We start from the raw sequence: 19,169 nt of genomic DNA, 5'->3' as shown, positions 1-19,169 counted from the left end.
AGCTAACATATCATGGTTATAAATCCTTCCTTTGATTGATTAAAATATGTTAACAACAGAAGGCTTGTCCAGCTAACCATATACAACACGTAACAAAATCAATCCACTCAGAATATTTATGAACACATCTTGTAAACAAGCACTGCAGTCAAGGTAAGCAGTAAGCTAACGCTAGCATTAGCGAGAAGCTAACAAATGCATTTAACACATTATTGTGTTCCCCAAGAATCCTTGAGTTGTTTGGACTACAAAAGTCTCTCAGTAATAAAGATGGCAGATTTGCGAAACCGTTTGGCCGCACCCTTCCTTGTTTGGTAGTGCCGCCCCAAAGACTGTGGGGAAAAAATAGGCTTGTGGACAGCGAACGGCGGCGAAATTCCGCTGGGGCACCGGAGCCAGAGTAAGTTGACAATCCTTTCTATTCATCTCAGCCATTCGCCACCTCCAGAAGAGAGGTCGCATGGAGACACACGAGTGGACGACAGAGACGGCAAAAGACAGCATAGTGTGGCGTGAAGAACAGATAGGAAGGCCTCTACAGCACTGCTTTGGCGAGAGAAGAGGTGTCGAGTTGCGTAGAGTTTTCTGTTTTAACACTCTGAAAATGCTTCAGAATGCATTTAGGAGTGGACTGTCCAGCATGCATGCCAGACACAGCAAGAAAACTGGTTAATGGCCCTCCCTGAACTAATGGCGTTCATTGCAATCCTCATCCATGATGCATGGTCAGCAACACTGGGAGTGCCCTCAATCTGCAAGCTAATGGCTCAAAACGGCTTCCAGGACATGTGGTACCTACGCTTAGATGACAAGGACACACGAGGTGCAAACAACCTGTTTGCTGCAGTCTCTCACATTAGTCTTTTGTTACTAACTGCATTACTTCTTATAACCCAAGAAGGAACATCACCATAGATGAGCAACTTTTTCCAACAAAGACAAAAACTATCAGAAAATGTGATGAATCTTATGGAACCATTTATGGACAAAGGAAGAACCGTTACCACAGACAATTTTTTTACCTCATTGTCACTAGCGTGACGACTGCTCAGTCGGAAGACCACACTCCTTGGTGTGTGGTAAACAAGGTTCACCGTGAGACTTTGGCAAAAAGACTTTGGACCGTAAGGAATTCAGCACACAGGTGTTTTCAACCTCTGGGGTCACACTGACCGTTTATGCCCCCAAACGGAGAAAGACTGTCCGCATCATCAATAGAATGCAGTGTGGTGGAGATTGGGGATACCCGAAAAAAAAGCCCAACACAGTCATCGACTACAACAGCCTAAAATGGGGTGTGGATGTCATGGACCAGATGCGACGAAAGTACACTGTGCGTTCAGTAACACAGCGTTGACCAGTCGCTGTGTTTTACAACATTATTGACATTGCAGCACTGAATGCACAAGTACTTTACCAGGCATGCACTGGGGTCAAAGAGACGGGCAGACTTCTTGGTGAAGCTAGCAAGAGAGCTTGCAAAGTCTCATATGGCAGCCAAGAAGGTGTCTCAGGAAAACTTTCAGCAGCAACCACCCACACCTGACACAGGGTATTGTGCCAGGTTATGTGTTGCTGCAAGAATAACCATGCCACTAAGCGTTGTGTTTATTGCAACAAGTTCACTTGTGGCAAATGCAGAAAGGAGATGTTGTGGAAGTGCCAGGTGTGTTCAGACTATCTGTAAGCAATGTAGCGCACTACTGCTCTGTGCATATGACAAAGCTTTGAATCTAAATTTCTTCGACCAAGTGTTGCGTTTATTGTAACAAGTTCACATGTGCCAAATGCAGAAAGGAGATGCTGTGGGAGTGCCAGATGTGACAAATGTCACCTGGTAAGAATAGAAATAATAATATATAAATCTCAAAACATTAGCATCATAACTATTGAAGTACTAGTGGTACAAAGATAATTTCAAATACTACGGTACTACTATGGTAATACTTTGTCATAGAGTGATTGGAGCTGGGCGACCAAATGCAGCTTGGACCAGGGTTTATTGAAGAACTCAAAAGACAGACTATAAGAAGCTCGACTAGGGACAAGACTGACTGAACAGACGACAAGATAAAGACAGGAACGACGACAGACGAGACGAGAGACAAGAACAATCCGACAAGGGTGTGACACGCAGACAGGACTTATACACGCGACAGGTAACAAGAGGCAGGTGACTGTGATTATTAGTACATAGATTGAGAGTAGACACAGGAAGGGAGGGGCGAGCACACAGACACGGACAGAACTAATGACAACGTACACATAATGGACTGACCGGGGGCGAGTCGTGACACTTTATGGTCAAAGAATTTGATAATGTTGGCATTTTAAAAAAAATCTTTATTACTAAACATGTTTTTCTATGTACTTGGTTGGGGTCTGTCTATAGAGTTACTTCTTACAAATGTAACCGAAACTATTTTTTTAACTTTTTTTTTTTTTATAAAGAAAAAAAAACAATCACCTTGACGAATTACAACAAAATACCAATTTGGCCTTCGGTCCATCTCCCTAACCCCCGCGGAGTGGAATCTAGAGTTACTTCTTACAAATGTAATGGCCTAATTTACATGACACTGGTGACAAGGACAGCACAATCTTCACAGTAATATTTTCTGTATAAAACATTTCGATGTAAATTAAGTGACCTTCATTTGCACTCCCAACTATAGACGTGTTCCCTCACAAGAAAAATGAAACACTTTAAACTTACTTCCACAGAATTCAAAATATGCACAAACATTGCATGATGTGGCAGTGAGTGCCAATAAGACACTTAAGTGCAATGAATGACACAAAAATAAACCCGTCATTATTAGCAGTGAACGCTAATAAGGTAGTTCTAAAAGATGACAAAAAGAGGGGATTACACCCTGTTTCAAAATACTATACATCCATTCATCCATTTTGTACACCAGCAATAAACTGGTATTTATCGCAACGATGGACTACACCACTGGTGTCAAACTCAAGGCCCGGAGGCCAGATACAGCCCGCCACATCATTTTATGTGGCCCGTGAAGACTAATTGTGCAACAAATTTGTGTGTCATTAGTAGAATTACAAATTGTCTTCACTTTTAATATCTTTTTTTTTTAATATTTGACCAGTTTTTACTCATCTGATTTGAAAACGAGTTATTTGTCAGTTTGTTTTGTAGCTTTTACTGTATATAATATGAGGTGCTTATACATTTATTTGGGTTGACAGTCATATTGGCCCTCCAAAAGAAGCTATGACGACAATGCGGCCCGCGAAAAAAATGAGTTTGACACCCCTGGACTACACCGAGGATTGGCGACCAGTCATTCACAATACAGACACAGACAAGCATTCACACTCATTTTCACACCATCCTTTGAGTGGAAAGTAAACCCGGGCTGCCGACACAGAAGTCAAGAGGGACAACCTTTTCCCTAAATTGCTTAATTAGAAAACCAGTTTGTGCAACAATATCAGTCAGCTTGAGTCCATAAACATTGAACCAATTGCCTAGTAAACCCCAAACAGAGAGCCATGATCCACGAGTCTACAATTGTAAATTGTTTTGGGATGCTAAATGTGCTCATTGAGATTTATCTATGGTTTACACAGCATCAAATATTTTGGGGGCTGGTGATAGTTTGCCCATTAGGTATTCCAGCACATCATTTGATATAACAGCGAAACAGAAGTTCTCGAACGACAACAACTTAAGATCAGCTGAGAAGTTGAATCACCTGCTCCAGGCAGGATCTATGGGCAGAGACACTGTTAGTCAGTCTGAGTTAGAGTTGGAGTTGGAGTGGGACTTGGACAGTCGTTCCAGAGAACGCAGGCCTGCGGTCAGTGAACGCACCATGCGTTTTGATCTATCATTCATCTTCCTCGCAGCTAGGAGGGCGTCATCTAGAGAGCGTTGTGGAACAAGGCACGACGCGGGTCGCAACCTCTCCTCCTCGTTGCTATTGCCGACTTTTGAAGGAGAGCCTGCGTTGTTGGTGCACACGTGGATGGGTTGAGGTTGGAGATAGAGGCTAATGATTAAAAAAAAAAAACAGCCATAAATTCACAGAGTGTGACAGGTCACACGAATAAATAAAAAGTTGTGTTGTGTTAAGGTCAGGTGGGCATGTCCCTTACAGCAATGGTGTAGGACACAATGACGGGCACACAGCAGGTGGTGGCGCTCGGCTGAGAGTCTCTGTTCGTGTGCAACTGGAGGTCCTCGGGGTGTTTGAGTCTTTCCAACAGTCTGTGAAATCATATCAGATACTAACTAACAATGAGAAATGCAACAACCGTATTTCTAGAAACTATCATTTATCCTAATGCTGAACTAATTGACATAATCCGTGCCAGTTGATGATGAGAGGTGATGCAACAGTTTCAGAGGGTAATACACTTTATTGGATGTAATGATCGACCTTATTGGACAAGGGGTGGTGGTAATTAAAGTTACAAAGGTCTTAGTCCCATGAGACAAGTTGCAGGTATATTCAAGGCCATAGAGACACACATACAGTACATACAGGTTTGACCGCAAGACGTCCTCACCTTTCTCATTGTTTGTCTTGATATCAGAATGTCCACAATGATGACAGTGACGACAGGAACAGAACTGGGCTGGCTCTTGATTGCCACCTGCTGGTTCTGGTGGTTAAAAAAAGGCGCAATAAAGCTAGATAAAAGACAAAACTTCACATTCAGGATGAAGGGATGCTGCTTACTTTCCAAAGACACTTTGGTATGTGAAAAACACTGAGAGCAAGGAACAACTCTGCTTGTTCTGCCATCATTGTCATCTGAGCACTCCGTATGATCCCGCTCTAAAAAACAGAATTCCAATACAATGTTCTCCTGATTGGATATCATTTTTTACAGAGTGACGCATATTCTTACTTGTGTGCTGGACTTGGGCACTTGTGTGTGAAGGTTGGCTGTCAGCTACAGCAATAGATGTTTGAGTCGATCTTGACACCAGAAGTCGACAAGCAGAATTGACATCCTCCGTTGCAGTTGCTGAGATGTAAATGGTCTTGCATTTATAACAACGATAATAATATACATTTACAAAGGGTCTTGGAGTAAACATTGTGGAATGAAGAGCGTAGTGAAAGCACCAGAGTCGAGTGAAGGTTGAAGTGAAAGCTCCAATCGTATTTCAGATAAACATACATGTGTCACGAGTTTGTTGTTGGTGTGCCAATCTTTTTCTTGCTGTGCGTCTCGCCACCTTCTCCACCTCATTCCTATCAATTGTCCATTTCTTTCTGTTGCATCCGCTAATTTCGCTCAAGGGATCTTGAGACCTAAGCGACAAATTGCCAACAAATTTAAGCAACGTCAAGGATAAAGATGCTGGGCTGTTACACAAATACAAGCACAAGATACAGTATATAGGGCTTCGACAGTCGTTAGTATATTAATGCTATCATGTCCAGCTTTTATAATTGCAGTCGATTTTATGTGGTCTCTTCAATGGAATATCAAACCAAACAGAAGAAAATGATAAAAGGCAGTGAAAGTGAAAGTACTGTGTACACCCTTACATTCTCCTTTAGCACATTTCTCTCAATATCCAATCAAATCGACCTCAGAACCTCTGTATATACAATAATCCCTCGTTTATCGCGGCTAATTGGTTCCAAAAACTACCCGCGATAAGTGAAATCCACGAAGTACAGTCACCAACAAGAGGTACTGGGCAGGCTAACGAGTTAGTGGAAATATGCAAATTCACGATCGTGCTAACACGCGAAAACTGACTTCTAAAGGAATGTAAACGAACATTTGGACCAATACTACACTGTCCTAAAGGTTAGACACATGTTTCCTCAATTTAGAAGTTTTATTTTGACTTTTAAATGTTTTTTGTAATTTGGAAAAAAAATCTGCGATGTAGTGAAGCCGCGATAAACGAAACGCGAAGTAGCGAGGGATCACTGTAGTTAGGTTTACTGTCAAAAAATATATAATGAGGGGAGAAACCTTGATTTAAGGCATAAAACATCAATAGATTGCATTGTACAGCTGCAAAAACTTGAGCTGCTGTTGAAATCCTGTATATGAAAAAAACTGGGTTGTTCTCAGAAAAGGTGGTCTGCCTCTGTCTGCAGATAGTGGACCCAATATTTTTTCCCTATAAAATCAATCATGAGATTTGACAGTTTTCAGTATCGCATATTCTGTAGTGTACTGTGAATAATGCTGATAAAATAAACAACCTTACTGCCATTTGTGTGTTTTGAGCAGTGAATTATGGCGGCCAGGACTGCTTTTGTGACATGCCGATACTCCCATACAAGAGTTTGTTGCCAATACGCTGCCAGAATGTCATCACATCACGAGCCCTTTAAATTGAGTTCCACACTGAAGTTCGGGGGCCACACTTTGAGGAAATGAACCAACCTGAGAGGATGTGAAGTTCTATGCCGAGTGCAGTTGTCTTGAGTGGTATGAGTTACAGTACGATGGTTTGTCATGGGATTCTCCCCTTTGTGCTCTGGCGTGGTGGACTTGGCCTGCAGAGCCTGACTTGAATCACTATGAAGAACACAAATTCAAAGTTTTTCCCCCACAGCAACTCATGTCAAAGATCAAATAATAAAGGTGCAGGAAATGTGAGTGCTGTGCAGTGGCAACAGTCAAGACAACACCATCCAATCAATGCAGGAGTCAAACTCAGCACACAAAATACACAAATCTGAGTTATTCCACACCAAACCATGCAGAAGGCAAGACGCAGTAGACTACCTCGATATATGTAGCCCTACTCATTAGCAGCCAGGCCTGAAATAAAATATAAAACAATGCCTGATGTTACTGAACAAAGGCTCAGTCAGCAATGCATGAGCTGGTGAGATTGATACTCTGCAAATAAATGGTTACTAAAGTGTCTGGAGGGGTGCTTTGTTTGCACAGCCGTCGCCATGGCAGCAGCTGCGTCACACTCACTTGCAAGTCACCACCTGACTGGACCTCAGCGTTTCAAGAGCGTCGCCTTGGTGATGATGCACAGCAGAGGTGGAGGAAGAAGAGGAGGAGGAGGAGCTTGGAGAGGAACAGGGCAGGGTTTCTTCATACTGATCACTTTGTAAGTCCTCAGGTGCAGTATGAGCTGGTGATACAAAAGATAATAGATTCAATACACAAGGAAAGGAAAAAAATCTAGATATGATAAAGAAGTCTTGATTTTTATTTCATATAATAATATATAATAATTAAAAAAATATATATTTTAAAGTTATTGTGACCAGTGTAAATCATGGTGGTGTAACTCTGCATAACTCTGAGTGCTTTCCAGAGGATCTATTAGCGGGATGGCTCCGCTGCTGTGGGTGTGGTCACAACTAAAATCTGTCATGGCCTAGCAAAGCGGCCCCTTTCACTCCTGTTAAATCTTGAGTCTCAATATAGTGGAAGACATAAAATGGGCCTTTTGGAGTCGCCTCCCCAGCGCTCTGCCAAAGTGGGAATTGCTCACAGTGAGCCATGCACTAATAAAGAATTCAGATGTGCTGTCCAGAAGAATAAAACTAACTTGCAAACTCACTGGTTTCACTATCAGTCTTGATTGAGTATGTCTGACTGATCCACTGCCTTTGCTTGCGCTCTCCAGGATAGGGCCTCCTCATTTCTTGCTGGAAATATTCACTGGGTTCTACCAATGGGCGCCTGTGTGATTGTGAGTAATCACGAGATGGTGTTGAGGTTCGGATTATCTGAGGCTTCGCAACGCTCACTTCGGCAGGTCCTGAAACACTGGCCCAAAAAAGGGAAAATAATCGAGAAGACTTCATTGTCATTGTAATGGAAACACAATCTGAAAATAAATGAATGACTGTCAGATTGAGGGTGTAGCAAAGTATAGAGTATCGCTGCTGCAGGAGAGTGAAGGCTACTTACCGCTTTGAGGCTCTCTGGTGGCAAGAGCTGTGATTTTCAGCCCAAATCTGATGACTATACTCAGAACCAACAAAACCGCTGTCAGTTCCTGGAGAAATGACCCCGTCCTGTTCAACACAGTTAACCAGTTAACTACTATACATGCATACTGAATTGCTGTAAGCTCATTTTAAATCAGCGGGTCACTGCTGACCTGAGAAAGCACCCTCCTAATCCCAGTTTTGGGTTTGGCACTCCTCTTCTCTGATGTATTTATTTCTGCGAGACTGCTCTGACTGCTGCTGTAGGACTTCCTAACCTCTTTCCTCCTTCTGCATTTAGGAGCATAAGTGAGATGCACGGTTGAACTCCTGTATGACAAATAGCGTGCCACATGAAACGTAATACAAAACATGACACTCAACATAACAAATTTGCGTCTGCTTACTGGTTAATGTCTGTAGTTTGGTGACCATATCTTTTATTGAAGTCGGAAGAATTCTGATTAACTTGCGTTACATCTTTCTTGGTCAGATCTCCTGAATCTAGCAACAAAGGTGTATGTTGACTCTGGAAAGAAGGACAAACGCTACGCTTAGACACGACTAGTAAATCTGAGTCTGGGATTTAATCTCACGTGAATAATATAGTTTGATATGCGGGTCAGGAGCACACAGTGAGATGTTACCTCTGCTTGAGAATTATCAGATGGAGATGACTTTTGGGCTTGAGGACAAAGAGCAGGAGCAGAATCAGCATCATGGGAATTCTGATCCGTCCTCTCCTTCAACTCATCCATATGCCGCCCACACTGGTAAATGAACTCCTCCAGCTCTCTAACACACAGAGGCAGCACAAAGATATAATCATTGACAAAGTTATAAAATAGAATCCAGCCGTCCTACCGATTGGGGTCAAAGTGGCCGTGTTCTGCGCCTTGCTCCTGTAGGACTTTGTGTTCTCTCCTAGCTGACAGGTAGCCTTTCTCCAAGGAGTCCAGTCCTTGATAAAGTTCTGCAAGACCCTATAGAGAGAGAGGTAACGAGTGGGAATATGTAGAAGCCAGCTTTTTATCTGTGGCATTCCAAGTCGTCTTAACTTCACCTGTTGGAAAGGTGTATTGCTCTTCAGCAAGTCCTCATAATGTTGGAGCTGAATGTAAAAAAACAAACAAAAAACCACCACATAATGAAACGAACCTTTCACACATTAGACATAAGAAATGAGAATTAGGCAACCTGCTGGAGGAAGTTGTCAGCCTGTGCGTAAAGTGTATTTGCCACCTTCTGACCGCTTTGGGACTCAAAGCTCTTTGAAATGGAGGCAGACAAACATAGGCCAGAGGAAGCTGCAAGGGAAGGAACACATTCTGATTATTGTACAAAGTTCATCAATCATTACATTTTTTTGAAACCATTTCATAATTGCTGAATGATACGTGATGCGATACATTGGAGCAGAGATGATGATTATGATAAATTTACTTAAGTGTGTGCCGGGTCCACTTGGCTGAAGGGAAAATGATCTGGGCTGTGCTTTCTGAGCTTGAGGAAAGTCCAGCCGCATGAACTTTGAAGGCTCTACATGCAGTCCTGATGGCATGACTTGAGCAGACGTTGGTTGGTCAGAGTACAGGTTAACCTTGGAATAATTGAGTCACCCAAAATGAGAAAATCATCAACCTTACAACCACTACAGTCCGATTCATTACTAACAACATTTTTACATTTAAATCTGGTGAACGGTGTCGGGAATACTACAGTTTGTTTATGTCCCTGGCAGTTTCTTAGTTCCAAAAGTAATGGGACAATTGGCGGCTCAGCTGCCTGATGGGTATGTGGCTGCCAATCAAACGGTTTCCCTTGTATTCATAGTTGGAGTGAGTGCAAACAAAATCACTGAATGAATTCTGAAGTGTTTTGAGTAATTATTTGCTCATATTCTCCCAGATACTTGTTGGATGTGGAATGTGGAACGCAATGGTCAAGTCAATCACCTGACCTGAATCAAACTGAGCATGCATTTCAGTTGCGATAGAGATAAAATCTATGTGTTCCAGGCTTCAGTTTGAAATTAAGTGCAAAGTATTAACCACGTATTAAAAGTAAAAGTTTGATTTTTCCCCATTACTTTTAGTCCCTTAAAAAGTGGTGGGCATATATACAATTAGATCATAAGACAACTTGTTTCTGAATTACTTTGAAAGTAAGCCTCAGGTATGAATAAAGTGAATTTTCTTCACACATGATTCATACAATTAATACTGATGGACCTCATCAGGGTCATGGGGCATCATTTTTATTTTTAATGTTTATTAGTGACAATGTTGCAAATGACAAATGTTTTCTTTCTTTGTAACATCCAAATAAATGAAAATAGTAGTGATGAAATTAATGAATTCAAACAGTGGTTTAAGATGCTCAAACCTTGGCTTCCAGCCGCAGGCGGTCAATTGTGTTCGCTGCCTCTGCATACTTAGTCAGCAGTCTGCCGTGGTCCTCCTGCCAGCCAGAGGAGAGGAAACATGGAAGAAAATAGAAAAATATAAATGGCAGTGCTTTGGTGGAAAACACCTACACTCAGTCCTACTTTCAATATTTACTTCCACTTTTAGCTGGCGTAGGTGATAGCGTTCCAATAACTATCTCCTATCGTGTAGGTTGAGAGTACAGTGGATATAAAAAGCCTACAGAGGAGGTTTATGTGATGTAAATGAAAAATTCTGTATACATACTACAGTATGACCTGCAAAACCTGTTTGGTGGGGCCGAGTAAAAACAAAACAAAAAAATGATATTGACCTGTTAATGTATGCACCAGTTTTTAACCATCTCAAGAGGTGGCCATTTGCTGTCAACTGAAAATGACATCACAGTTGTTGATCTCACGAACAACCAATCGCGGCTCACCAGTTTTCTGAAGTTGAGCCATGATTACTTGCGTCGCGAGACCTGGCAACTGTGAAGTAATTTTTTTTTTCGACAGCAAGTGGCAAAATGGCCTGAGATAGATAAAAGTGGGGGAATTTTGCTGCTTAACTCGTATTCTACAAACACAATATTAATCAGAAGGTCGTGTTTAGACTAGTGGAGGCACTACAGGGTTTTATTTTTCTGTATTCTTTTGTTTAGGAATTTCATCTCAAGGGCTAGTAATTGTACGTTTTAGCAATTGTATTTCCAGTACAGCAAGAAAAGACTGTGACTGGCATACCAGTAATGGGGACACATTCCAAGTCGTACCTGGAGCTGATCAAGCAGGATACCGGCTTTCTGCTGGCTTCGGAATTCCTGAGGCACGGTGCCGTTAGGTGATGTTCTTTCGTTAAAGTCAAATGGTGGCTGAGGTCCGTCATTTGTGTTCAATAGAACTTCTTTCACAATCTCAGCAGGAGATTTAAAGACAACAGGGGCCTCTGGTGTCAGCGACTTTGGAGGATTCTTGGAAGACCATCTGCTCTTGGGTGGCTTGTAATCCCCTTTAGGAAAAGACACCCTCGGCTTTACCTGGGACAAATCTGGTACCCAGTGAGTTGGATAGGCTTTTCTGAAATAACAACACGGTTAATTATTAATAGACAAAAAGCAAAGTGTAGTAAAGAGAATGAGTGTGGCAAAAGTATAGACAGACAATGATTGGTATACAGTGGTACCTTGAGATTCACTTTCAATTCATACTGTGGCCATGCTTGTAATTCAAAATACAACTCAAATCATCTTTCCCCATTGACGTGAATGGAAATACCATTAATGCGATCCAGATTTCCTCCAGAAATAGAACAACATATCGTTTGTAATATGTATTTTAATGAGGTAAAATGACACCCCATAATATTGAACTGAAAAATACAGAAATGTCATTTTTGGTTTTGTCGTACTTCATTGAATGAATGCTGCTTTTTCTGATGTGCCTTCCTTTGGCCACCTTTCAGGCAGACAGATGGAAAAGTCACTGACAGAGCACTATAAGCTTATTACAGTGGAGCATGTGCTATCAAGAACTCAAGTTGGATTCATAATTCCGTTTAATTGACTTATCAACTCCCATGTCAGCATGGCACTGACATTATTCATTCTACACGGACGATAAAGAATATATATGACTGAGGACTGTTATATTGTCTGTCTGATGTTGCTGTGGGTTCAAGCACTGCAACATACATTATTTCCCATCATTTACTACATTGGAGACTGAAAGCCAAAGCTATATGGCTGTTTTAAATACAGAAGGTGTAATGTTTTTCTTTGAATTAGGTTTAGTTTAACAAGTTCACTATTTGCCAGACCAATGCGTAAAATGTGTTCAGTTGACCTCACTGTCTGGCACGGCACTATACACTGACGTTTACACAGTAAAAAACACAACTTCAACACAACAAATTCTTTCGGGCTACAAATGTAATCTCAGTTGGAGCAATTTCAAAATATAAATTATTGAAAGATATGGGAACAAAGTTAGCTTGATTGAAAATAATTTGTAAACTGATATTTCTCTGTTGAAATGCAGGAAAGCCAATTTTCACATAAGCAAATTATAATTGTTGAATTGTCCAAACAGAAATGTGTTTGAAGTTAGTTGCCTTGAAATTTTGAGTTCACGCAAAAAGGTTAAAAAGAAATACCGTAATTTTCGGACTATAAGTCGCGTTTTTTTTCATAGTTTGGGTGGGGGGGCGACTTATACTCAGGAGCGACTTATATGTGTTTTTTTTTTTTTCAAAAAATTTCAAAAAAAAATTTCAAAAAAAAAAAAAATGAAACCGCGATAAACGAACCGCAATGTAGCAAGGGATTACTGTAATTTGAATTTCAAGTGACGACAGCAGCGCGAAACCATCTGCGTCACTCCAATTCATTAAATCCATCAATCGTCCTTTGTCAACAATGCGTGCGCGCCGCTGACGGCTTTTGCACTTAAAAATATTCCACAGGCCCATATAACGATATATAAATTATATATCAAATAACTATTATATAAGCAATAATGTTATCAAACCATCTGTGCACTCTAAATCATTAAATCCATCGATCAAATTCCTCGTCCTTTGTCAACATCGCCGCGCGTGCGCCCTGACGCCAGCCTCGTCGTTATTCCACAGATTTACTATATAACTATATTGTAGCGTTAACAAAGTTCAAGGAAAGACGTGGGTTTGGTAAACGGCTCTTTATTTAACAAAACAAACTTACAGGCGTGTGGCGGCGTGGACGTCCAGCCACGGAAGTGGACGAGAGCTCCATACGATAGGACCGGGCGTGCGTAGAAGCATTGTCCGAGCACCATCCACCGTCCTCGGACAGCCAGCCGGCTGAGCGCCGGCCCTCGACTTCCATCCACGGAGCTGAAAGGCAGCTCGGTAGAGTAGGACCGGGCGTGCGTAAAAGCATTGTCCGAGCACCATCCACCGTCCCTGGACAGCCACCCGGCCGAGCGCCGGCGCCCGACTTCAATCCACGAAAGTGAAAGTAAGCTGGACGAGTGACGCGCGACAGCAGCGCGACGCGACGTCGCGCGTCAGCAGCGCGACGGTTGTTTACATAAAGGACAAAGATCGACTCGTCCAGCTTTCTTTCACTTTCGTGGATTGAAGTCGGGCGCCGGCGCTCGGCCGGGTGGCTGTCCAGGGACGGTGGATGGTGCTCGGACAATGCTTTTACGCACGCCCGGTCCTACTCTACCGAGCTGCCTTTCAGCTCCGTGGATGGAAGTCGAGGGCCGGCGCTCAGCCGGCTGGCTGTCCGAGGACGGTGGATGGTGCTCGGACAATGCTTCTACGCACGCCCGGTCCTATCGTATGGAGCTCTCGTCCACTTCCGTGGCTGGACGTCCACGCCGCCACACGCCTGTAAGTTTGTTTTGTTAAATAAAGAGCCGTTTACCAAACCCACGTCTTTCCTTGAACTTTGTTAACGCTACAATATAGTTATATAGTAAATCTGTGGAATAACGACGAGGCTGGCGTCAGGGCGCACGCGCGGCGATGTTGACAAAGGACGAGGAATTTGATCGATGGATTTAATGATTTAGAGTGCACAGATGGTTTGATAACATTATTGCTTATATAATAGTTATTTGATATATAATTTATATATCGTTATATGGGCCTGTGGAATATTTTTAAGTGCAAAAGCCGTCAGCGGCGCGCACGCATTGTTGACAAAGGACGATTGATGGATTTAATGAATTGGAGTGACGCAGATGGTTTTATTAACGTGTTATTTATGTAATAGTTTTTTGAATAACTCTGAATTTTACGTCAGGGCCGTTCTCAGCTCTTAGTTTGTGTTTATGTCACGTTAGCATAGCTATCGTTTAGCCTGTTGTTGCTCGTTCATGACTGTTCTTGGTGTTGGATTTTGTCGAATAAATTGCCCCCCAAAATGCGACTTATACTCCGGAGCGACTTATATATGTTTTTTTTCACTTTTTTGGGCATTTTATGGCTGGTGCGACTTATACTCCGGTGCGACTTATAGTCCGAAAATTACGGTATGTACATTTGAGACAATCTCAAGGCACCATTGTAGTTGAATCACCTTGATTCATTAGCTCTTCTGGGAATGTGACAGCAGTCTTCCTTTGGTTTGTTATGACCACTTGTCCTTGGAAGTACAGCATTACGACAGTGATGTGACACTTGCTTCAGTGAGGGAGTGTTTTTTTTAGGACCGGTCTTTGAATTCTCACTAGTCTCCTGATTAGTCATTCGTTGCTGAGGGGAGATGACATCTTCTTCTCCGTCTATTTGCTCCTCATTTTCAGAGCTTTCTTGGTGGTGAAGACCGGACTCGCAGCTCACGATGCTGTTTGAGTCTGCACGCCTCATTTGTGATTGAAGAGAGATGGCATCATTTCCTAGTACTTGTTCCGTGTTTTCAGATTTATCTTGGTGGTGAAGACTGGACTCGCAGGTCATGAGGCTGTTTGAGTCTGCAAAGAACATATCTGGAATGGTTTCGCTTGTGATTCCCGGAGCAGCAGCCATTTCCTCTAAATGGCACAGGCGAGTGAAAATGGGGAGTGTCGGACGAGAGGAAGCCTGGTATGTTGCATACTGAGGTTTGCAATCTCCATCAGCTTCTATCAAGGGTGGAGACTCAAAAAATTGGTGCTCACTGATGATTTCTGACTCTTCTTTGCTATTGTTGACTGGTCCACTTGGCAAACCCCACTCACTTTCTGCTCCATCTGTTTTGACAAATTAAATCAGCACAATTAACCCAAAATGCAAAACTGATCTCTTCATTTTCTTTTACAGAGAGATGCTGTTATATCATTATTTTACAGACTTTTGTCTCTGAGGTATATTATGGCATCAGTTTTGTTTGCACACATAACTCAGTTAATCAGCAAAAATTTAAATTCAATGACTCACAGGGTGAGAGTATAGCCACATCTTTAAGATGTTCATCAAAGATGCAATTGAGCTCCTCAGGCGGCATATCCGGTTCCTCACGGCCCCCAAATGATTTTCGATTGTATTCTGCGTGATCATCGTGTTCCTGTGTCTCCTCCACCAGTGTTAATCCAATGATGCCGTTCTCATCCATCTGGTTGTAAAAGTCATCTTGTTCTTCCTCCTCATCCCACGCATCTTCAGACATTTCAGAGTTGGTGGGTGAGATGCACGTTGGAGCTGGAGATAGAAGCTCTGCTTTTGTGTTCTTCACAATCTCCATTTGCTTGTCAGATTATTATAACTCAACTCTGACCTGAGAAAATATTGCAGGGTGGCCCTTGCGGTCCCATCAGTTAGCTGCTCCAATTGTGTGGAGGAAGTCTTTAAATGTAGCTCCTAGAAAGTGACAAAAATGCTGAGTTCACTTGAAGCCTAAAATTATCATCATAAAAAAACCTGAAGATACCTTTGTCTGATTAGACTTTAAAGTTACTTGCTGATCCAAGTAAAAAAAAAAAAAAAAAGAATAAAGTTGAATTGAATTTTTTTAAATTGAAGCACCCAAGTGGTCCTGATTCGGGACTTTTCTCATTGCCCTATGGGACTCTTATAATTGGGCCATTTAAACTTGACAACACTGACTATCACTTGTTTTGGAGTATTTTCAATACATTCTGCGAGAATCCTATCAAATACATAAATGTGGGTCAGAGAGAGCAAATGAAATTTGAAGGCATTTATTGTTGCAATATGGTAACAAACAGAACAAAACAAAAGGGCTGAAGTCCAGCAAAGCTACAGTTCTAATTTAACATGCCAGAATAATCAACATTTTTAAAATGTTCTCCTGCTCATTGAGTAATTCTTATAAAAGGGGCTAAGTAGAGAGCACTGCAGTAGAGCAGCACTCACGTTCTCATTAGGAGAAGTGGCTGCAATGCTTCTTCAGTAGCCCAGATTAAGAGGAGATTGCTAACTTGGTGCAATCTGGCATTCTCTGTATCTGTACACAACTATTGAACACGTATTCATGATGAGAACTCGGCCATCGTGCCTTCATACTGGCCAACGTGCCAAACGTTTTTTCCATCCTGCAATTTTGGATACCAGCAGCAAAAACAAATGCGGCATGTTTAGAAAAGAACCCATGAGAATCTCAACAGAGGAAACCACAAAATATCATCTGCAGGTATCTGAATTTATCTTGGGAGTAAATTCAGAAAAGCCCACGACAAACTTGATTGCTTATTTGAAGACTATACAGGTCATACTGTATTATCTTGGTGGGTGTTTTTTTTTTTTTTTTAAAAAGTGGTATTATCATCATTTTGTGAGATACAATTGTATGAATACTGTGTATAGGAGGGTCAACACATGCAATTTCTAGATCACACAGGGCATGCCATGAACTAGTTTACGCAGCGAAGGAATACGTAATCACGTTACGCCAGAAGCTCAGTTACCACTGTAACTGTACATTAACATTATTCTATTTTTGTATTGCATTTTATCTGTATTTTATACTGTTAGTATATGTATGATCTGCCACGTGGAGCTGCCAAACTAATTTTCACAGTTAACACTGCGTTAACGTGACAATAAAGGAATTCAATTCAACTCAACAATGTACTATGCTTTCATGTTTATTTTTATGAAGAGTGTTTATACAAACAAATATACATGTACTGTATTTATAACTTTATCACTGCATTGGCACAGCTTAGAGATATATTTTATGCTTACATCAGCAATGTAGGAATTAGAACCTTTGTTGTAAATCAAGGTCCTTTGTATTTTTTAAAACATATTACAGGTCTACGAATATGACCTTGGACTGCAGCCACTTTGAAATTGTTATTTCAGATTCTATTTAAAGATTAATGGAAATTTTGTTCCCAGTAAAGACAAACAGACCAGAGAAGTATAGATTGTCTGAGAATTGCACTGTGATAGCTATAAATAGAACTCACCAGTGATGGGACATTGTGATTTCCTCAGAATGTTGTACAAGTGATCATTTGAAAATGTAACCTTTTTTTTATTCACAGAAATAAACGTACACAAATTGATGTATCCGGCCTCGTTGACAATTATTGTGACAGATTATTAATATGATTAGTGCATTGAAATGGATTATTATCTTAATAATAACATAAAAAGCGTAATTTAACATTTTAATAATGTGCAATATGGCATTGACTTTCCACTAGCAAAACTAGAAACATTATTCGTTAACTCATGAATGAAAGAGGATGAAAGAGGATCACAATATTAATTCTGCTCTTGATGTTGAATGAGCTTTAGACAGTTTCCATTTCATGCAAGGCACACTCACATGTTCATCTTGCAGACAAAACACTTATAAGTATTACTTAAATCTTACCGCTTGACTAATCCAAATCTGTGCAGAAAGACTTGCTCAACAATTGTTAAGAACTACAGAGCTGCAAAACGACTCATCATCCCGGGAGACAAAATATTTTGGGCAACAAATATTCAATTAATATATAAAAAATAATCTACCTCTACCTTAACATGAGACGGCTCGCAGGCAGTATTTTCAGATTTCACAAGGGTACGTTGCCATGAAAACCACTAAACTGAGAGCAAAGACCCGCCCCTGTGTCACCATGGGACACACTCAGCACAACAAACCATTCAGTTTTCAACACACAACACGATACGTCAAACTAAAGTAAGCAAATTTACCTTAGTGAAAAGGATACAATTTGTACAAGGTGCAGGTGACTGTTAAACGAGATGAATGCCTTAATTTACGCCTTATGTTTTATAAACTCACTACTTCTTACGACACATTTTGCCAGCTCGCGATATGAAAACAACTTTGACAAACAATCTTCATACCTGACTTTGGAACATGTTTCACCGTTTGTTTCTGTCGAAGTAGCCAGATTTGTAAAATTGAACACGATGCTGCAAGTTGCAGACAGATGAGCATGCTTGCACAGAATGAATCGCTGATTTAACTTGTACTTATAGCTTAGTTATAATACCCTGAGTTGGTCTGTAAGGCACATGAGCTGCTCTGCTTCTCTCAGATCATTACTGTAACAAAGCCGCCATCCTACCTCGTCATCTTACGCTACTGCTAGCTGTAACAATTTTATAGGCACTACCTAAATTAGGTTTCTGTATACAATGTGACCGCTACGTAATCTTCTCGCATAGCTCCCTAACAGACAAGATTCGGGACTTCATATAAAGTCTTTTTAAATGATAGAGGTCGTTTGATTGGTGAAGTACCTTGAAGGAGGAGCTTAGCGGAAGTTAGTCATGAGTACAAACGTCTTTCAACTTGCTTTTACAAGATTTGCCCATGAGGGGTCACTATCAACTCGTTTATTTCTAAATGCGGATTACACTTACTTTCCGTGCATTTGTAATTGGCCTTTGATGGAACTGTTGCGCAACATACGTGTCATAGAGATGCACACATGCAGCCAGAAAAGACATATCGAGTGATGTCAAAGCTGGTGCTGGGCGATTTACCTAATTTAATCATTTCAAAAACACTGACCATAACACTCTCTTGCATGATTTTAACAATATATGACCACGCCCCCCACATTAATTCTAAATTAGTATTGACAGACTATTAATACGATCATGAATAAATAAAAATGTCAAAAGGGTTCCGGTTTGAGTTTTTGCATTTGAGTATGTATGCGGCTGAGTATTTTATGTTATTGTTATTTTATTTATTTTATTGTTATTTTTCAAAACATTTACATGTTAGGTTGTTTGAGTTATGAGTCATGAGTCAGTCATGAGTTATCCTGCAGCAACTCTTGCCTCTACTCATGCACTAAATAAAAAAAAAATCCCACAGGATCTCTTTGTAGATGACTTGGTTGATCGTCAGGCCCACAGTGAGAGCAAA

The 19,169-nt window shown here is 41.1% G+C and overlaps 1 protein-coding gene across 2 annotated transcripts; it reads right to left on the bottom strand.

Moving 5' to 3' along the window:
- Window positions 1-3,198: 3,198 nt before the first annotated feature.
- Window positions 3,199-18,417, bottom strand: akna (AT-hook transcription factor). 2 transcript variants are annotated; one of them, XM_037266346.1, is made up of 22 exons: window positions 18,134-18,417; window positions 15,245-15,664; window positions 14,406-15,057; window positions 11,112-11,415; window positions 10,296-10,370; window positions 9,354-9,510; window positions 9,108-9,217; window positions 8,974-9,021; window positions 8,775-8,893; window positions 8,558-8,705; window positions 8,318-8,439; window positions 8,084-8,240; window positions 7,891-7,997; window positions 7,538-7,746; window positions 6,940-7,102; window positions 6,394-6,528; window positions 5,161-5,294; window positions 4,885-5,004; window positions 4,713-4,811; window positions 4,540-4,635; window positions 4,126-4,237; window positions 3,199-4,019 (listed from the first exon to the last, which is right to left on the bottom strand). In XM_037266346.1, exons 2-22 carry the CDS (start codon window positions 15,546-15,548, stop codon window positions 3,761-3,763), a joined length of 3,630 nt encoding a protein of 1,209 aa, XP_037122241.1. In that variant the 5' UTR covers window positions 15,549-15,664; window positions 18,134-18,417; the 3' UTR covers window positions 3,199-3,760. The 2 variants fall into 2 exon arrangements, with proteins under 2 accessions (XP_037122241.1, XP_037122242.1); XM_037266347.1 differs by having other exon boundaries at window positions 8,084-8,201.
- Window positions 18,418-19,169: the final 752 nt, after the last annotated feature.

Source organism: Syngnathus acus, chromosome 12 (assembly GCF_901709675.1).
Source record: "Syngnathus acus chromosome 12, fSynAcu1.2, whole genome shotgun sequence".
NCBI classification, from domain to species: domain Eukaryota; kingdom Metazoa; phylum Chordata; class Actinopteri; order Syngnathiformes; family Syngnathidae; genus Syngnathus; species Syngnathus acus.
The sequence above is the reverse complement of the archived record's forward strand: the minus strand, read 5'-3'. Positions and strand labels throughout refer to the sequence as shown.